Source organism: Exophiala xenobiotica (genome assembly GCF_000835505.1).
Source record: "Exophiala xenobiotica strain CBS 118157 unplaced genomic scaffold supercont1.2, whole genome shotgun sequence".
Lineage (NCBI taxonomy): Eukaryota > Fungi > Ascomycota > Eurotiomycetes > Chaetothyriales > Herpotrichiellaceae > Exophiala > Exophiala xenobiotica.
Window position 1 is genome coordinate 3547959 of NW_013562493.1, and position 19596 is coordinate 3567554.

At 50.5% G+C, this 19596-nt stretch overlaps 8 protein-coding genes across 8 annotated transcripts; 5 read left to right on the top strand and 3 right to left on the bottom strand.

Annotated features, from left to right (window-relative positions):
* Nucleotides 1–109: 109 nt before the first annotated feature.
* On the top strand, nt 110–1222 carry PV05_03508 (uncharacterized protein; the record flags this gene model as incomplete). Its single annotated transcript, XM_013464154.1, has 2 exons — nt 110–172; nt 227–1222. The coding sequence occupies 2 exons, from the start codon at nt 110–112 to the stop codon at nt 1220–1222; spliced, it is 1059 nt and encodes a 352-aa protein (XP_013319608.1).
* A 1256-nt stretch (nt 1223–2478) lies between these two features.
* Nucleotides 2479–4369, top strand: PV05_03509 (uncharacterized protein; the record flags this gene model as incomplete). Its single annotated transcript, XM_013464155.1, has 5 exons — nt 2479–2757; nt 2829–3145; nt 3198–3910; nt 3961–4190; nt 4271–4369. The coding sequence occupies 5 exons, from the start codon at nt 2479–2481 to the stop codon at nt 4367–4369; spliced, it is 1638 nt and encodes a 545-aa protein (XP_013319609.1).
* Nucleotides 4370–4826: 457 nt separating this feature from the next.
* On the bottom strand, nt 4827–5754 carry PV05_03510 (uncharacterized protein; the record flags this gene model as incomplete). The annotated part of the gene is made up of 4 exons (XM_013464156.1): nt 4827–4856; nt 4915–5071; nt 5134–5434; nt 5505–5754. 4 exons carry the CDS (start codon nt 5752–5754, stop codon nt 4827–4829), a joined length of 738 nt encoding a protein of 245 aa, XP_013319610.1.
* A 554-nt stretch (nt 5755–6308) lies between these two features.
* On the top strand, nt 6309–8093 carry PV05_03511 (uncharacterized protein; the record flags this gene model as incomplete). The annotated part of the gene is made up of 4 exons (XM_013464157.1): nt 6309–6621; nt 6664–6722; nt 6774–7869; nt 7924–8093. 4 exons carry the CDS (start codon nt 6309–6311, stop codon nt 8091–8093), a joined length of 1638 nt encoding a protein of 545 aa, XP_013319611.1.
* A 709-nt stretch (nt 8094–8802) lies between these two features.
* Nucleotides 8803–10824, bottom strand: PV05_03512 (uncharacterized protein; the record flags this gene model as incomplete). Its single annotated transcript, XM_013464158.1, has 7 exons — nt 8803–9013; nt 9077–9284; nt 9351–9625; nt 9677–9995; nt 10041–10198; nt 10254–10463; nt 10523–10824. The coding sequence occupies 7 exons, from the start codon at nt 10822–10824 to the stop codon at nt 8803–8805; spliced, it is 1683 nt and encodes a 560-aa protein (XP_013319612.1).
* A 928-nt stretch (nt 10825–11752) lies between these two features.
* On the top strand, nt 11753–12523 carry PV05_03513 (60S ribosomal protein L10-A; the record flags this gene model as incomplete). Its single annotated transcript, XM_013464159.1, has 3 exons — nt 11753–11797; nt 11848–12023; nt 12073–12523. The coding sequence occupies 3 exons, from the start codon at nt 11753–11755 to the stop codon at nt 12521–12523; spliced, it is 672 nt and encodes a 223-aa protein (XP_013319613.1).
* A 327-nt stretch (nt 12524–12850) lies between these two features.
* PV05_03514 (uncharacterized protein) lies at nt 12851–16305 on the top strand. Its single transcript, XM_013464160.1, has one exon. The coding sequence runs from the start codon at nt 12990–12992 to the stop codon at nt 14421–14423; it is 1434 nt and encodes a 477-aa protein (XP_013319614.1). The 5' UTR covers nt 12851–12989; the 3' UTR covers nt 14424–16305.
* Nucleotides 16287–19398, bottom strand: PV05_03515 (uncharacterized protein). Its single transcript, XM_013464161.1, has 2 exons — nt 17039–19398; nt 16287–16987 (listed from the first exon to the last, which is right to left on the bottom strand). Exons 1-2 carry the CDS (start codon nt 19121–19123, stop codon nt 16673–16675), a joined length of 2400 nt encoding a protein of 799 aa, XP_013319615.1. The 5' UTR covers nt 19124–19398; the 3' UTR covers nt 16287–16672.
* Nucleotides 19399–19596: the final 198 nt, after the last annotated feature.

Genomic DNA, 19596 nt, shown 5'->3' on the forward strand with positions numbered 1-19596 from the left:
CATATCCCTCTTGCTATAGGCGAAACGACAACAGCAGGCAAGATACATTGAACAAATTTCACTGTCACTACGGTCAAATCACTCACCATCGGTGGACTGCCCGAGAAACATGTCGTATACAGATAGAGAGTCGATTCTGGCTACGGCCAATATTGACCCCGAGCTCCAAGAGGTCCGTCCGCAAGATCTTCAGGCCTTGAGTTCTGATCTCACAAAGGCTTCATAGTTTCTGGCAAAGGCAAATCTGCCGCCAGTCAACTACAGCGACATTGCCGCCTTCAAGATGTTTGCTCTCCAGCGGAGTGAAGCCGCCCGAAAAGCCTTAGGTGCACCACCGGCTGGAGTCAAGCAAACCGAATTACAGTACACTACCGAGGACGGCAGCCAGCTTCGTGCGAAACTTTATCAGCCAACCAGCCTGCCGTCCGGGGGCAGTCCCCTAATCGTACTCTTTCATGGCGGAGGCTTCTGTATTGGGGAGCCAGAAGGCGAAGAGCAAACAGCGCGTAACTTCGTCCTGGCGTTCGGTGCCACATGTATCGCGGCTACCTACAGACTAGCGCCAGAGTTCAAATTTCCCTACGCCCCCAAGGACGCATGGAACGCTCTGCAATGGGCTGCCGCGAACGCGACATCCTGGGGCGCAGATCCATCGCTAGGTTTCGTTGTAGGCGGAACCTCAGCTGGTGGAAACATCGCGGCTGTTCTCGCCCATCTGGCCCGCGACGAGAAACTTTCTCCTCCTCTGACCGGCCAGTACCTCGCGATTCCGACGCTACTGCCGCCCTCGAAGGTTCCGGAAGAGTATAAGGAATGGTTTCTATCCTACGAGCAGAACAGCGAGGCAGTAATCCTACCTGTCGCCGCGATTGATATGTTTATGGCCGCTTATGCCCCAGATGAGGACGATGGTGTATTCTATGCCTCTTTCAACCACCCCCAAGGACACAAAGACCTACCGCCTGCATTATTTCAGATTGCCGGTATGGATCCGCTACGCGACGATGCTCTCATCTACGAACGTGTCCTGCGCGAAGAGAATGGTATCAAGACCAAGTTTTATCTCTATCCTGGTCTGCCGCATACTCATTGGGCGGTCTTCCCGTTCTTAAAAGCCAGCGAGAAGTTTAGAGTGGAGCAGATCGAGGGTATGGCCTGGCTACTGGGCAAAGAGCCGGATTACTCCCAACCACAGACGAAGCCTGTCGCAACGGTGGCATAAATAAGCCAGAGGGTGATCCAGAGGTCGAAGGTGATCCGCAGTTGGTGGTCGACACCTGCAGTCACCAAGACTTGCGGCTCAAGCACCACGTCTCCTTTTCAAGTATCTTGGTGTGCCTGGGGTGAGATTCCGTAATGTCGTCGTCTTGGTGGTGTTGTGCAAATATACAGAAAAAAGGGCTTCTACCTGTAGAAGCCGCAATCGCCAAGAGGTACAATCCTTCACATAGATAGACCTGAAGCCTGGGAGACATAGATTCGTCATGAGTGGCATAGGACAGAATGTCTGCAGAGACTTGAGGTCTCTATCCCCATTTATCATGCTTGTGGATGCTGTGATTTACCAACAGTACGAGGTCAGGAAAGGTATTCCTCTTCGATTCAACAAACGCCTTCATTTTCTCGTCACGGGCAACCTGCTCCGGGCCATCGTCAAAGTGATTGAGGTCCTGTTGAAGGTTTCCCCTCGCCACAATCCATTCAATAGCCGATGACGACTCCCTTCGTTTGCCCGTTACGCATACCATGGCTTCAGTCGCCGCGATCGCTGGCAACTTTCATCGAACGATTGTGACCGAAAGCCAACCAACTGCGTCTGGCCGCACAATGAAACGCCTGCTCAAGATGTAGACGCGATCCTGGCTCGTGTCCACCCTTGCGGCGCAGACCAGACTCGTTGCCATCCAGATGGGGAAGTGGCAAGAAATGGGGAGCAGTACCTAGGCGTATCAGTAGCTGCCCGCAATCATGGTCTGTCGAAGAGCGTGTTCAAGATAAGACTTTCTGTCTATCTAGCTCTGTATATCTTAGCACTAACCTAGGCATATCAGAGTCGTTATTCCCGGTTCCGGCCCGAGGGGCGCATCTGATTCGTGTAAGGAGACGAGGCGGATACATCACGTGTAAACTCTAGACTAGCCTCGCGTGCCTCGCCTATCTACTCACCACCAATCTCCCTATTGTCCAGATAATTCTATACCCCATGATTGTAGATCTCTATCAGCTCCCTGGCTTTGCGTCCCATGTCTCAACTTACCGGGCACCAATCACGCCAACAAGCTCCCCACTCTCAAAAATGCCGTCCGTTGGTTAGCAGTAAGTGGTTCCTGGGGAACTTGCCGACTTGATAAGCTTCAAAAGCTCGCTTGCCATCCTCGATTGTCTAAGACCTATTCAGATTTTGATATCCTAGTCTTCTGAGTCTCCCAAAGCAAATTCAAGACCATCGACACAGAGAGTGCTTCGCTGAATCTCATCATGGACATGTCTCATGCCGAGAAGGCGCAGGACGTCATTGAAACGCATGATGCACCTGCGAATCAAGATATTGGCCATGGAAGTCTGTCTGACAAGTACGACGTCGATACCGTCCACAATGACGAGGCTATGAAGGTGCTGGCCACTTACCACGGAAATCACACTTGGGATGAGCAGGAAGAGAAGAAAGTTAGGAACAAAATTGATAGGCGCCTGATGCCAATTCTCGCCATAACCTATGGTCTGCAGTACTATGACAAGACAATGATTTCTCAAGCCGTGAGTCCTTCCTCAAACCGTCCTTTTACATCCTCGAACAAAACTCGCTGACATTCCTCGTCTTCTTCAAGGCAATCTTCGGACTCCGCACAGACCTTGAGCTGACGGGCAATCGATACTCCATGGCTTCTGGTATCTTCTATTTGGGCTTCATCGGCGGAGCATATCCGGCTTCTCAATTGGCTCAGCGATTTCCGATCGAGAGAGTCGCTGGCGGCCTGGTCTTGCTCTGGGGCATCTGCTTCACCTTGACTGCTGCCTGTTTTACCTGGCAGACTCTCTACGTCCAGCGATTCTTCCTAGGCTTTCTCGAAGCCGGAGTGAGCCCTATCTTTATGCTTATGGTTGGCCAGTTCTACAAAAAGGATGAACAATCATTCATGATGGGGTAAGAATAATGATTCCTACAGATAAGGGATAACTTACTAATTATCTTTTAGTATTTGGTACGCCGCATCTGGGCTTATAACACTCGTGTCTCCTCTTATCAACTATGGTCTTGGTCATATTCGAGGCTCCCTATCTCCCTGGAGATATATGTATATTGTCGGCGGCCTTATTACAGTCCTTTGGTCCGCTGTCATTTATCTTTTTATGCCCCCTGATCCGATACGTGCGAAAGGCTTCAACGAGCGAGAGAGATATATTGCCGTTGCTCGCCTTCGAATCAACAACAGCGGAGTGCGAAATATACATTTCAAAATGCAACATGCCCTGGAACTATGCCGCGACGAGAAATTTTGGCTCATCTTTGCTCAAGCATACTTGAGCACGATTGCTGGAGGACCGGTCAATACGTTCATGCCCATCATCATTGCATCTCTTGGCTTCAATACTCTCAACAGCCTCCTTCTATCCATCCCCGCTGGAGCCATTGGTGCAACACTTATCCTTGGAACAACGTACATATGCTACAAATTCCGCAACATGAGGACGTATGCAATCCTCTTTTGCGAAATCCTCGTCATCATAGCATCCGTGCTCCTGTGGAAGCTTCCCCGCGATGCGACAGGAGGCCTCCTGGTCGGAGTGTATCTGTTCACAGGTTACAGTGGCGGCTGGGGTATCCTTATGGGACTGTCCATTGCCAACTCCGCTGGCTATACGAAGCGAGTCGTAAGCTCATCTACTATCTATGTTGGATATTGCCTTGGTAAGTCTCCATCCCCCATAATCCTGTCAAAACTGCCGGCTGTAAGTCAGCTCTGACTCGCTTTGCTCCAGGCCAGTTTACTGCACCCCTTTTGTTCAAAACCAAAGATGCGCCAGACTACACTCCCGGATTCGTTGCAGTTCTTGTGACTGCGGTGGCGTCGGCGGGTCTCAATATCCTCTACCGTTTCATCTGTATCTGGCAGAACAAACGTCGAGATCAGTCTGGCGTACTGGAGGGCTATGACCACGCATATGAAGATGACGTGACTGATAAGCAGGTATGTGTGAACCCTTCCGTGGTCAACAGGCCGCTTTGAATCCGCTGACTGTGGAGCAAAACACAGAATCCCCAGTTCAGATATGTCTACTAGCGTTGGTCGACATGAAAGCTGAACTGCCGGGTATGGAGAACAAAATGCTGACGCTTGGGTCGTCGAGACATTCCACTGATGTGTAGAATTGAGTGTCGTTCGAACGGTTTTGGAAGGATAAGGCGAGACATTAAGACTTGAGTTCCATTTGCAGGCTTTTGTCGCCTGGTCAATAGTAGCCGTCAAATTGAATGGGTTTATCATTAGTCGCGCGTGCTTAACATGTGTCTGATGAGAGTGTCGCTACCATCTACAAACATAAGAGTTATGGAAGTCTTCCTTAAGCAGATTCGAGGCCGCCCTGTAAACCTGTGTTGATGACCATTCCGATTGTGACTGTCGTAGTGGCTTGACAAAAATACATATCCAATTGATCAGATGCTCGCAAATGCGCACCGCACTCTTCTACGTCCATCCTATGTTAAGGATCACGAACGGCGCGTCTATATAAAAGGCCCTGTCTGAAATCGGCCATCACCAGGTAAACATGCCACTAATGCTAGTTGTGACGCCCATCTGCGTGTTCAATAAAGGGTGACAGGGTCAGACGCGACCAGCATCAATATCAACGACCTGAAGAGTGTCAGCTTTCTTTGCAAGAGTATCAGTGTTCGAGTGGTCGAAGACGTACTGATGAGGTAATGAAGGAGCTATTGTCGCTGAGGAGGAAGAGTATAACATTCGCGATCTCAACAGGCTCGGCTAATCGTCCAAGAACATTAGCCTTTCTCCATTCCTCACGAATGGATTCTGGTACAGCGCCGACCATGGCCGTATCCGTGATACCACTAGATTCCAGAGTTAGATGTCACAGTCGTTGCTAGGAAAAGGTTGAGCAAGAGGCACCTACGGTGCGATGGCATTGACTCGGACTCCATGAGGACCCATCTCCCGGGCGACAGATTTGGTGAGACCACTGACAGCTGCTTTGCTGGCAGAGTAGGCAGCATTTCCAGGTGATCCTATCCGCGCCCCTATGCTTGAAGCGTTGACAATCGAGGCGCCCTTGGGATTCCTATGCTGGAGTTGGGCACGCAAAGCGTTCTTGACTCCTCCCAAATTAATCCTAACCACGCGATCCCATTCATCGTCCGTTTCCTGCTCCAGATTAATTGTTCCCGATCCCGAGACACCAGCCAAGTTGGCACCACCTTTATTGAGGAGAGGAGTCAGCTGCGGAAAGAACAATGAGACCTCCATTGGTCTCTTATGTCAACTCACCATCAATCGGGCCGAAGGCCTCCACGACGGCCTTAGTGGCTGCACTGACTTCAGCAGAAGAGCTGACATCCACCTTTATTGCAAGAGCCCTGCCCCCGGAAGATTTTATCTGTGCCTCAATGTCCCATATGCTCGGGCTGATATCAAAAAGGGCGACTTTAGCCTTTTCTGCCGCCAGAAGCAGGGCCGTGGCTTTCCCGATCCCACTGCCCGCGCCGGTAACAATGATGACTTTCTCAACGACAGACATCTTCAGTTTTTCAAAACAATAGCCTCCAGCTATCCAAGGTCTGTTGTCATCGAGGCTGGGCCGATAGCGCACTCTTAATGAAAATCACGGCAAATGACAGATTGTACTCTCGCTTTGTCTGGGCCGTTACTCCTGCAACCCCACTCTTGTATACAATTGAAAGCCTTCACACTTGTACGATGCCAGCATCAGCTATAACCCAGGCTCAACAGTGGCGGAACCCAATAAGCTGGTGGTGTGGGCCCTACCTACGGGCAGCGGAGTCGGCAACAATGATTATAGGAGCCGACACCCGAATATCATGGGACTGATTCTCCCAGACCCTTTGCACCCCCTTTTGAGTTTCATACATGATCGTCACCGACTCCGATAAAACTCCACAAGGCTTCCGCCACTCATTATGGCTCCTGTGGATTTCCAGTGGAATACAGACCTTCAGTTCTGACAACCTCGTAGGGTATCTTGTGAAGGCCGGACAAGCCTAATTGGTAATATAACTTGCCGACTGCGTCCAAAGTTCATTTTTGACGACTCCCTCACCAATGTCAACCGCCATGGCTACGAATGCGACCACCATATCACCCTCGGGGGAGACAGCAAACATGAAGATCATGATTTATGCCGTCGCCGCCTTCGTGGCGTTGATCACCTGGTTGATGCTCCAGAATCGGGCGATGAATCTTCCAGATGGTCCCCGAGGTCTTCCCTTTTTCGGCAAAATGTTCTCTATCGACGATGGCACTCCGCTACACCTGAAGCTCACCGAATGGGCTCATAAATACGGAGACTTTTACTCCTATATGATGGGTCGCGCCCCCGTTATTGTGCTCAACAGCCATCAAGCCATCAACGATCTCTTCGTGAAGCGTGGCAACAAATATAGTTCCAGGCCAAAGGGATCGAACTAAGCGAGCATCATCACGCAAAATGCGAGGATTGTGGCCATACCCTATGGAGATCAGTGGCGTGTAAGTCATTCCGCCTCATATGATCAAGAACTATCGTGACAAAATGACTAGAAACACAGAAAAGCGTACCACGAGCTTCTCAACATGCAAAATGCCAAGATGTTTCTCCCGTATCAGGAATACGAGAGCAGACGTACACTGAAGAACTTGCTCCACGAACCCGCTGGGTTTTGGCGAGAAGTGACCAGGTATTCGGCTAGTGTGACTTTCAGCCTCCTGTATGTCTTTCCAACGTGTTTCCTCGGCAAGTATCATTTGATTGACTGCGAGAACAGCTTGGGATGCCGTTTTAATTCTGCCGACACCTTGATCCCGCAAGAGATCAACAAAAGAATGTTGATCATGTTCAAAAACATCCGTCCAGGTGCCTGGCTCGTCGACTCCATTCCCTTCCTGGACTACCTCCCCGACACGTTGGCCCCGTGGCGCGCCTCGGCAGTGAACATTCGAAACCAGATTATGCCGTTTTTTCTTATATTCTACAAAGTCATGAAAGAAAGAGTACGAAGCGGTACCGCGCCAGACTGCTTCTTGGCCCGCCTGCTGGTGCAAGAGGGCTCGATATTTGATGAATCGGAACCTCCCCATATCATTGCAACGACCATGGCAGCCGGGACCGACACTACTGCGACAACTCTCCAGTGGTTCTTCAAGGCGGCTCTACTGTTTCCTGATGCGATCAAAAAGGCACAGGAGGAGATTGATCAGGTTGTGGGACGAGACCGTCTCCCTAGCTGGGAAGACCGTCCGAACCTACCTTACATGGCAGCTCTGGTAAATGAGACACATCGATGGGCAACTGCCACGCCCCTAGCTTTCATCCACGCCACAAGCGAAGCGGACGTATACAGAGGAAAGGATATTCCCCGTGGCGCAATAGTGTACAGCAATATCTACGCCGTGCATAACGACCCCAATGTCTTTGCGAAGCCGGAAGAGTGGATTCCGGAAAGATATCTCCCTCGGTCTGACAAGAGAGCTGCACCGGAGGCCAATCTAGCAGGTACACACTTCGCATTTGGGGCAGGACGTCGAGAATGTCCTGGCAAGCATGTTGCAGATGCCAGTCTCTATATCATGATTAGCCGTATCCTGTGGGCTTTTGATATCGAGGGGAATCCCAAGAAGCTCCCACAGCCAGGTTACTGTAAGCCACATTACTCCGATCCAGGTCAGGTTCATGAACTAACCTCATAACTAGCGGGAGCCTTCCCCGTATTTGGGCCTTCCCAGTTTGAAGCAACTCTCAAACCACGCTGTGAAGCTGCCGTTCGTCTAATTGACGAGGAAGCAGAGATGAATCGCCCTGCAGAGATGGAGGATTCCACCGTCTACGATGAACTCGTTGCTCAATTACCATCAGAACGCTGAGTCCGTTGACCGGGTCGAAGATAGAAAAAGAGGGCAAGCTTTCCGTACAGATGAGACAATCCGGAACTGGGTTGTGTACTAGTATCTTGGCTCTCCCAACTTCGACGGCTCAGGCTCAATCTAAACGTGCAGATAGTGAGTTGATGCCAAAAGGGGCGTTGAGTGGCTGGCTACTTTCTTTCTGGAGAATCTCATGTGAAATTATTTTGATGTCCACGACGTAGAAGGTGGGTGGGTTGCAAGACACTCAAGGACACGGACTGCATACTCACTGGACAATTTTTGGCATATGCATAGAACAAAGCTTTGACTGCCTTCCAGCCGACAGCAAGATGACGTGGTGACTGTTCATGTAGCGCTTTGCCGCCTGTCGACAGTAAAGTAGCCGCTTCAACACGCGGTACGTCAATGATGAAGAGAGCCAAAAACGCGTGGATGAATTCAAATTATATGAAGTTGTCCAGAGTCCGAATTATGCAGTCTATATGTGAGCAGCTATAACCCACCTGAACTGTTCAGCCTTATCCTGCCTCCCAAGCATTCCACTTGACAAGATAGACGAATACTTTTCATCTAAAGTCTTAACAAATCTAAAACTCCGATCGTGTGTCTATGTATAGCTACTCACTTTTTCTTCTCATATGGACTTATGCAAGGAAGCTGCTGTATATTTCAGTCTACCTTAGACCACCAAATGCTCTCAGACAACCTACGCGCCTGGTTCGATGATGTGGGTGGCCATATCGGCGCCTTGAATTTCCCGTATGGTTCTTCCCATTCCAAAATACGTGAAGCGGTTGGGTGTGCAGTAAGTAAGATTATAATCCTCGTAGCGAGGATCCTTGAGGGCCTCATTGAAGTGCCAGGTTGACCCAACCGAGGGGCCAATGACGGGACCATCCACTTTGCCATTCTTGAACCTGGAGTGCTTCGCGTCAGCAGACAGTCACCATTTTGGAACGGAAAAAGCAGGGCAGACTGACCAACTGCGGCAGGTACTGCTCCACACCATTTCTTTCATGAGCACGTTCCTGTACTCAATGAAATCCAACATGGCCTCTTCGCTAGGGTCCATGCTGGATATATTTTCAGTCTGCATCTTCACAATGCATTTGAAGGTATAGTCGATTTCAGTCTCTACCCCTGATATGAGTGATCCGTTTGCAATTGGACTGTTTGGACCGCCGGTGACTGCCAAAGAGTACCCCGTTTAGCAAAGATTCACATAATCAGATCCTCCAAAGGCCGAGGACTCACTGAAATAGTTAGGAAAGCCCGGTGCCGCCACCGACATATAGTGCAAGGGCTCATCTTTCCAGTATTCCGATAAATTCCGACCATTTCGACCGATAATAGGGAAAGGAGGACGGTGCGAGCAATCGAACCCCGTGGCACAGATGATGGCGTCCAAGTCAAAGTGTCTCCCGTCGATCAGGTCGATACCGGTCTCAGTCACCTTGTCAATTTCACAAGTGACAACGGTGACGTTAGGCTCCAATAGCGACTCCAGGTAGCCCTCTCCTGGAGTAAATCTTGTTTAGCTGAATTAGAGCAGTCGGGTCAACTCTCGACAGTAAACTTACCTTTTACAGCCAACATGAAATTTCGGAATCAACTTGCCACATAGCTCTTCGTTTCCCTGTAGTCGCTTCTTCATTAACTCCGAATACTTGGCAAAAACCTCTTTCTGCATATCGGAATGCTTGTAGTAAAGAGAATAGGTCGCACTGCCAAAGTTCTGAATGTTCTTTCGATACTGTAAGAAGTGTTTCTTGTCGGTGTTGAATCTCTGAATCTCCTCGGGAGTGTATATTGTAGATCGTCCGTCTGAGGCCAACGCCTGACTGAACTCCGGAGTGATCCAATTCGGTGACCTGTTGAAGCTCACGACCGACTTGCAAACTATTCCTAATTAAAGGGATGATCCGCCACGGCGTGGAGGCTTACCTTTCTGCATCTTAGGCACGATCTGAATGCCAGATGAACCGGCACCAATCACGGCGACGGTTTTGCCAGTATAATCCCAATCGGTGTCCCATCTGGCAGAGTGCAGGAGTTTGCCGTTGAAGTTGTGCAAACCTTCGATCTCGGGCCATTTCCAGTTACTGTGATGGGTCCTTTAGCCATGTGTCAAAAGCAAGTGTTTCGGGATTTTCATACTTGAGCACTCCGTTACAGTTGAGAAGCACATGGCAGAAGTCTTTGACCACGGTGCCTTCGGCCTGATTCTCAACCTTGACATGCCAGCCTTTCTCGGACTCGGACCATCGAGCCTCAACCACACGGTGTTGCAACTTGATATAATTCATGCAACCCCACTTGATTGCGCAACTCTTGTAATAGGCGAATATTTCAGGCCGGTCAACGTAGCTGGAAACGCACGTCAGAGGACAGCTAGCCTGAGAAGGGTGGAGATTAGAGATGCCTACAATCGTGACCAGTTGGGATTTCCTTCCCACGAGTACGTATAGGCGTGGGCTGGGATATCACACGCGCAACCAGGATATCTGTTCTCGTACCAAGTACCCCCGACGTCGTCATTCTTCTCGTAAATGACAAAATCCACATTTTCAAGGTCTCGTTGGTACTTGTATGCTGCCGCAATGCCAGAAAGACCGGCGCCGATGCAAATCAACCGCAACCTGCGTTTCGTGTGCAGCGGCTGATCAAGCAGCTCAACTGATCCGGTGAGTGATTCACCGTTCGTGTGCGCGAAGTGATCTGTAACCATAATGGCGGTGTGATGATGGGAAACGCTATACCGGGTACAGAATTCAGGTAAGAATGGCCCTCACACTCACTGTATCGCAAAGACATCAACGCCTTATACATGGTCAATCTAGTGTCCCGCAACAAGATGTCAAGAAGAGGCCAGGCGGACAAGGATGGGGTAGTCAGCAACTACTAGAGTCATCCAATGCCTCTACCCTGAGATCTTTAGAGACCATCGCATCATGTTGAGCCCCGAGCTCCGAAAAGTTTGAGTCACAGCCGACAAAGTCATACGTCGACCGAACAGGGAAGCGCACCCCATTTATGCAAGAGTCTCTTACTGCCTCATTCATTGGCCATCATCCAAATGTCGCAGACGTCTAGCCAACGGATCGAGAAATGGGGAACCGCTGACATGGCAATCTAACGTTGTACAACGCTCAAGATCTGGCTATGGGCTGTATGGGCCCCAGTGCCCTTGAGATTGTCGTCTGAGGAGGAGCATCCCATTGCTAGTCTGGGCCACAAGGCTCCACCTGAAATTATTTTGCCCAATCGGGGTCCGCGCTCGGGGCGGAACCGGAAATAAGAAACGAAATACAGAGTGATCGATAGTGGTTCCAATGTGCTGAGCTGCATAGAAAGCTGAGAGAGTGACAAATCAAGCTCGGGAAATATGGAATGTCAACGCCAGCAGAAGGCCAAGTCCGTTGATCGAGATTCTTCGCTCAGTTGGGACTTCGACCAGGGTTCAGCAACAGGCAGACAGGATATTAGATAGTCCGGTATGGCGACTCCCTCATACTGTTGCTATCTATCCTCATCGCTTTGCCTCTGAATGCTATCGTTGCTGCGAGTGTCCCTTCCGTCTTCAAAAGGTCGTACGCCACCGGATTATCGCGGCTCCTTACATCATTCGCAAGGAGTGCAAGTCTCTCTTAAACACAATGGGCAGAAGACCTGCCAGATGCTACCGCTACTGCAAGAACAAGGTCAGAAAATCCCGTGCTCTGTGTAAGCGCACACACTGATTCCTTTCTAGCCCTTTCCCAAGTCTCGATTCAACCGCGGAGTCCCCGATCCCAAGATCCGGATCTTCGACCTCGGACGCAAGCGGGCCAATGTCGACGAGTTTCCTCTCTGCGTCCATATGGTCTCTAACGAGTATGAACAATTAAGCTCCGAGGCCTTGGAGGCTGCTCGTATCTGCGCTAATAAGTACGTTTCTCTCTAACGAATACCAATATATTACTAATAGTTACTTTAGATATCTCGTTAAGATCGCCGGTAAAGAAGGTTTCCATCTTCGACTTCGAGCCCACCCTTACCACGTCGTTCGCATCAATAAGATGTTGTCTTGCGCCGGTGCGGACAGACTACAGACGGGAATGAGACTTGCTTGGGGTAAGCCCAATGGCATCGTTGCTCGCGTCAAAATTGGTCAGATTCTACTCTCTATCAGAACTCGGGACTCCCATCGTACCACTGCCATCGAGGCTCTCAGACGATCTATGTATAAGTTTCCTGGCCGACAGAAGATCATCGTCAGTAAGAACTGGGGCTTCACCAGGCTCCGACGTGAGGAGTATGTTAAGCTGAAGGAGGACGGTCGTGTCTTGATGGACGGTGCCTACGTCCAGTTTCTAAGGAACAAGGGCAGCATCGAGCAGAATATGAAGCGATTCCCTGGAGCGTACCGGGTTGCGAGCGAGGCATAGATGAGAGCTTGTTTCGGGTCACGCAAGAGCTTATGGATTAGTAGCATCCAGTGGCGGTAACGGCTGATAGAGAGAGTATCTGAAAGTTGGAGTCACCAGGCATTATCTCTTGCGCATCAATTGGAGAGTCTCCTGGACCTCACGCTCTTCGATCTGATACTGATCCACGCTGTTTTCAGATGTCTAGAGCCTTGGGAGGGTGAGCACAGGGCGGCATCACCCTCTTCCCGAAGCGGGTGACCGCCAAGGATAGCCAAGGCCAATCAATATCTATCTCGCTATGTGGCTTCGTATCAACCCCGCGGGACTTTCGAGAATTCATCATCATCACCATCAAACAAAAAGACAACAACAACACTCACTGCTCGCCTTTCGTAACATCTACAAGTAAAGAATCACGAGGATCAGATGGATGGATGGATGGATGAATGAATGAATGAATGAATGACCATATCTAGCAGAACAAATGCCTTTTCCTTTCGTCCTCTCCACGACATCCAACATCTCTCTCCAATCCAGCCTGACCTCGTCTAGCCATCCATCTCTCCCTTCCTCGGCCACTTCACAACGGGCCTTTCTTCGAGCAGCGTTGAAAGGCCACAAAAGACTCCCTCCGTCGGACCAGGCCAATAACCTCTTACCAATATCATCGACAATCCAGAACTACTTACGCTACCTCTTGACCTTGGATCTTGCTCTCTCCGGCAAGCCTGTTGCGGGCGAAGAAGTCCACATCGCACTCGCCAAGGAGCCAGAAATCGAATGGCGTCCTACCCTCAGTTCAGCTTCCATTCCGGGACGAGAGAATGAGCGCGTCAAAGGGAGAGGTCTTGATTACGAGATCTTCTTCGTTCACCATACACTCGCACTCGTCCAGAATCTACTTGCCAGGCAATCTCTCCTGGGTCTATACGCATCTGTCAACCCGAGTCACGAACAACGGACAGCTCTGATACAGAATGCGTCAAAATCTCTGAAGACAGCTCACTCGATCCACTTGTACCTCCTGTTAAGGGCAAATTCATCGAATGATGGCCCACCGACGTTTCCCCCCAGCGCAGTCGATATCTCGGTAGCTGTTCAATCCGCCTTGCAGCATCTGGCACATGCTGAGTTCAACCTATTGTGCGTGCTAAAGGATGACCCATACCCGGCTTTGCTCATTCAGTCTCGAAATAAGGACGACAGAGAGTGGATGATCAAAGCTCCCCAGATACCAAAAGTTCGGGCACAAGTTCTGACGCGACTGTGTATTGGTGCAGCAGAGCACGCTTCTGCAGCAGTGGTGGCGCTCAAAGTGGAAGCCTCGAAGGTCTCAAAGGACCTCCTGGAGTATTGTGAAGGAGTTCGGAGTGCATCGAGAGCCAAGGCCTGCAGATTCCAGGCGCTGGATGAAGATTTAGCCGGCTCGACAGGGAGCGCAATTGCGTGGCTCCATGTAGCAATGAGCGAGTTAGGCATGGAGATCCCAAAGGATGGCTTCAAATCCTCGGGACTTGGAAGGCTCAAAGCCTCATGGACGGAAAAGAGGGAAGACAAACGGATCGAGAAGGGCAGCGCCAATTGGGGCTTAGATGGCGGCAAGCTGGAAGAAGGCCGAATAGTGGAACATCTACACGAGAAGATGACCAAGGAGAACAACACCGTCAATATCCAACTAATTCCCGAATGGAAGCCCCTGCTCGCGATGCTACCGAGTGGGATGAATATGCCGATGGAAGACAAATGGAGACCGGCCGTGCTCGAAGAGACCGAGCTTGCTGCCATGAGGGCACCGCCCGACGAAGAAGACCTCGGGAACGCAGCCAGTTCGGATGAAGAAGATGATGGCCAGCAGCCAGTTGGTGCATTCCCCGGAACTCACCAGGACTATGTGCGAGGGGGGACGACATATTATTGAAGTGCGTCGGAACCTGCCGAGAGCTAGAATTGGGTCGCCATCAGTCAATACCGACCAAGACCAGGCTTGCGAGGAGCCCATTGTTTTGCGAGAAGACAATTTTTGTTTCCTCCAAACCAGACCCTCGAACGAAGCTGGCGTTGCTGGCCAAAGTGTCTCGTGCTGGTACAGCCTTGTCACGTGATCATTCCCGCCTCGTCGCACCGAGAGCCCGAATTCGCCCCTTCCAAACGTTTCAAGATCGTTTCAAAATTCCTTCACCAACCACGCAGCACTAGTTAACTACGGTGTTTGAAACGAACATCGGTCTCGCATGCGCTTAGTTCAGATTCTAACGTGTTACCTATACCATAGCACTATGTGCGTTGCAGGCGAAGGAACTCGTCTGGCAGTCCAACCCGTGCAAACACCAAGAAACAAAACCCCCTCGTCTAAAACAGGCGCGAATGACACGATCGCGAAAGGAACGGGTGCGGAGCGCGTGTACGGAGTAACGATGATCTATTCAACAGCCTTCATGTACGAGTACCGGTTGGCTTTCGGCGCCTTTGAGAGTCATGCGCGCTACGCTTGTGGGACCTACTGTACTACGTAGTAAAGCCGCACAAGCGAGAGCAGGCCATGACCTGTCTCTGACCGTGGGAGTCACACTCGTGCCGATGTCATCTGCAGCTGTACACAGTATGTCGATCGCACAATAATGCCGTCAATCCGGCGGATACGACGGTATCTCCCGCCGTAGGATCATGGCTTTTACTCAGTTCCAGTTGGGCACCAGAACATATAAGACGGTGCCGTCGAGCTTCAATACCAGGTCACTATCCTCCGTAGTTGGTCCATGTACCATCTTCGGCTCCCTTTCTCGCCATTTCGACATCTCATAAGCTTGAATGTCTGATCTCGATCTCGACCAACGTCAACCCAGCAACATACAATCATGGCACCTTTTCAGCTTATTATTACTACCTTCGCCTTATATCTCTTTCTCGCCACCTACAGCTCTGCGATGCCTGTCACATCTACATCTATCCATCTCCTCCCAGACATCACAATCCGGCAAACACTCGTGCCCGCGCCCGCGCCCGCGTCATCTCCAGCTCCAGCTCTACACACGATTACAACGGCCAATTCCAATTCCCACCAGAGCTCACAATCAAGCGTGTGTGAGACAACGAGGAATGCATTTGTCGTGCCCTGCGCCGAACATGGCAAGCGCAACACCAAGCTGGACCGCGACCCATTCTAGCCAGTTGCTGTTGCTGTGAGCGGAGGTTTTCTCCCGGGTTTACAAAGCGACCAGCCCCGAATCTACTACGGTACCGGCCTGGAGCGCCGTAATCGAAGATTTCGACCGCATGATTTGGAAACCCAAGTCTCAAAGCCTCTAGCTTGAAGTCGCTCCGAGTCGCAAAATAAATCTTTCATGGTCGCTTTGGGACATGAGATTGTGGTTGAACCACAGAGCACAAGTCGCAACGGCTTGGACAAACGGCTTGCTGAGAACTTCCGAGAGCGCCAACCGTTGTTCCTCTCGATAAGATTCGAGGCTGCCAAGGTTACGCTCCCTGAAGCTCGTTTCCGCGACCGCCAATGGTGTACTCATGGAATCGTCGGAGGTCCTGTATGGGTGGGTCGATACGAACGGAGGCACTTGTTTCTGTATCAGTCCAGTGGTGATTACCTTCCTTCCATGTCCAGGCGAGATGGAACGTGGTCCTTCTTTGCCCTTGAAGACTGGGCACGGTACGGCCGACAAAAACACAATCAAACCAATGGCATCAGACCAGGTGACATTCTCGCCGAGTCCGGAAAGGCTCTAAGTCCAGGTGTCGTGTCTGAGAAGGAACGTTTAAATACTAGTAGTGTGAACAAGAGATATATTCGATTCCACGAGATCTCCACAACCCTCTCTCCCACTTCGTTTCTATCGACTCCCACGATCTACCGACTTACTTTACTATTCAGAACATATGTGCAATTTACAAGCCCGTCCCGCCATAGGCTACGCCGTGGCTGTGGGACACCCTGGGAATATCGAGATACAAAAGGTATGAGCATACCCAGTGGATACACAGAATCAAGTACAAGACCAGAAGAATGAGTTCTTCTTCCTTTCAGACAATGAGTCGAGTCCAGCCGAGGGGAGAACCCTTCAGCAAAGCAGGAGACGAGATGATCTGCAAAGCCCTTTCTTCGTTGAGGTCATCAATAACCATCCCCCTGTCCACATCACTCCATCATCGGCGTGCCTACAACACCTCTCCAACAATCTTGGCAGCTTCTTTGTACGTAGCCAACAACTTCTCGCACTTTTCCCGCTCCTTCTTGATGCCGTCGTCTTCATACAACAGCTCGCCAAACAGTTCCTCCTTATACAATTCGCTGACCAGTCGGTTTTGGACTTCGTCTCTGCTATGGTTGACGAGCAGATGCATGATTGCCTTGGGGACCTGATCCGCAATCGTCTCTCGAACGATATTAAAGTACGAGCTGATGAGTCGTCGAATCAGTTCGGTTTCGAGTGCTTCTCGATCGGTCAGGACGGGTTCAGCGGACTGCTCGGGCTAGAAAATGCAATTAGTAACGTATGTGAACATCATTGGGGCAAGACTTACGAAAAGAGAAGTTGGTTCGCCGTATTCTGATGGCGCGTACTCATCGTTCATGGGTGGCGGGAAAGCAGGTGTCCTGTCAGTGAAGCTGCCTCGTTCCATGCGCCGTATGCTCTGACTGAAGCTGGGTTCTACGCTGTGACTGACGTGTCTGGGAGCAGCGGATGATGAGGATGGCGGCATAGATGGCATTCCTCCTGGAAAACCATTTTCTTTGCCAAAGAAATAGTTCAGGAATGAATCTCTGGCACCGCCCGCCGTCCCTGCTGCACCAGACATGTTGCCAACACCATTCTCTCGGTCTCGCGCGACAGCCGGAGACATGCTTCGGCTTACAGCGGGGTGTTTGCGGATTGGAAGTGCCGTAGCTTTGTCCTCTTGTTCGGCTTCCTCGTCCTCGGGAGTCGCGGTGCCGTTGACACCAAGTTGCTTCATTCTTTGCTTGTCTCGTCTTCGCTTCTCCTCTGCCTGGGCTGCTCTTTTGTCCTTTTCATTCTTGCTCTGAATGACTGAGGACATTGCTGCCGCAGCTCCGAGGAAATTAGGATGATTGGTGTTGATGTATGCTCGCTGGATGGAGATTAGAGACTCGACATAGCTCGAGGCTGGTCCCAGTCGTTCTCTCAGGAGATCTGACACGACTTCGATAAGCTTGCCTTGCAGTTTGGGAAACCTGGACAAATTGCTCGAACCGCAAGTATGGCAAATCTTGATCAGTTCCTCGTAAACCAGCTCAACGCACCGTTGACTTGGAATCTCCAAGAGCTTGATCTGAGGTTTCACCAGCAGGTCGAATGCCAACTCAGGGACGAATAGACTCGGTCGCGGACCGGTAGAGTTGCGGATGGCAGTTCGAATATCGAGGACCGACAAGTTGTGAGTAGGATCGATCGTTTCCAAAGAGTTTCCAAAGACAGAATTGAAGATGTAGTATATCCGAGCGCCACCGCAAAGTTCTTTGGTCGAAATTTCTGACGATGTACCGTCAATAGAGGAGATGAACGCATTGGCGAACCGGGTCATGAGTTGTAAAATCAAGGATCCACGGTGTTCTTTGCCCGCAAACTGCTTGCTACCATAGCTTGCCAACTCTTGTTGTGTTTGTCCCATCAATGTATTCAATCTTGCTTTGATGTCTGGTAGACGATCTCTGATATGTGACATCAAGGTCGTGTTGAGAGTCTTCGCGAGGTATTGGGTTCCACATCTTGTCGCCATGTTCCGATACGCAGGATGATGTCTGAAAAATTCGGCTTCGGATCTTACGGCTTCGGACATGGGCTTGTTGGTTTGTATGTCTTGTTGTGACCGGTTAACAACACCGATAAAGCCCAACTTCAATGGGTATACACGACCAGACAGGATATCCAGTGCATTTGTACCGTGGTCCATCAAGTCTAGCTTTGTTAGGACACCGATTGTCCTTCTTCCCATGGGATCAACATGTCGTGCCAGTTTGAGTGCTTCGGAGTTCACAATGTCGACGTTCGCAGGAGACACGGCAAGGATGATACTGTTCGGTTTCGCGATATATTCGGAGATCAGGGTTCGTGTCTGCTTCTCAATGTCTGAGGGTTGATCACCGATGGGGACTTTGGTCAAGCCAGGCAAGTCGACCAAGGTCAAGTTTAGGACGTGTGGGGAGAAAATTTTGAGGTTGATGGGTTGTCGATTGATGCCTTTGTTGTTGCCAGCTATTCTCGCCGTCTCATTCTCGATCTCTACTCTGACCTGGTTGAAGTTTGTAAACTTGCGACCGGGAATATGGTGGAATTCTGCCCATTCTCCATGTTCGGCCACGCTGGCCGCAGTGTGAGGGACGTGAACTTCGTCATTGTTGGTATCCGCGTCCTCATCAGCAGGAATATTTATTAGTTGTAAGATAAGAGGTCTCCGGGTGACGATACCGCTGCCTCGAGGTAAAAAGTCCCTGCCGACAATGTTTTCAAGGACCGATGATTTGCCCGAGGACTGTGAACCAACGACGACTATCTGAGGCAGATCGAGGGAGTCATTTCCAATGGTATTGAAGACAAGGTCCTGAAGCTTGTTGACGGTTCGGAGGAGGTCGTCGCCTAGAGCGGCCATTGCTGACGACCGTGGCCGATTCCAAGAGGGCTCGTTTCAGAGGACAAAAGTTGGCAGCGCAGTCGAGGAATGAAGGTCGAGGTGTTGACAGAGAAAGGTAAAGCTGGCTGGGGAAAGTAGGTCTCGCCAGGAAACAGATTGAAGAGAAGAAGAAAGGAAATGGTGGTGGTGGATGACTTGTTTGCTCAGATGGTTAGGCACATGTTTACCTGCGCATCAGGTAACCTTTCTTTGGTGTTGGTGTTTTGGGTGTGGAAGAAAACGCGCAGGAGGCTTGAGGCGTTGAGGCTCCAGGCTTGAATCGGAGAAAATAGGCTACGTTGAAAACCCACCAAGGCCACCTAGGTAGCCTCTTGTCTGACATGCAGTTTGCCGCTGAAGAGCTGCGATATCACTGAGAATCAGGCCAAGCCCTTGGCCAGGATCTATGTCAGACATTGCCCTTTTTCTTGCCACTACCCTGACGTAACGTT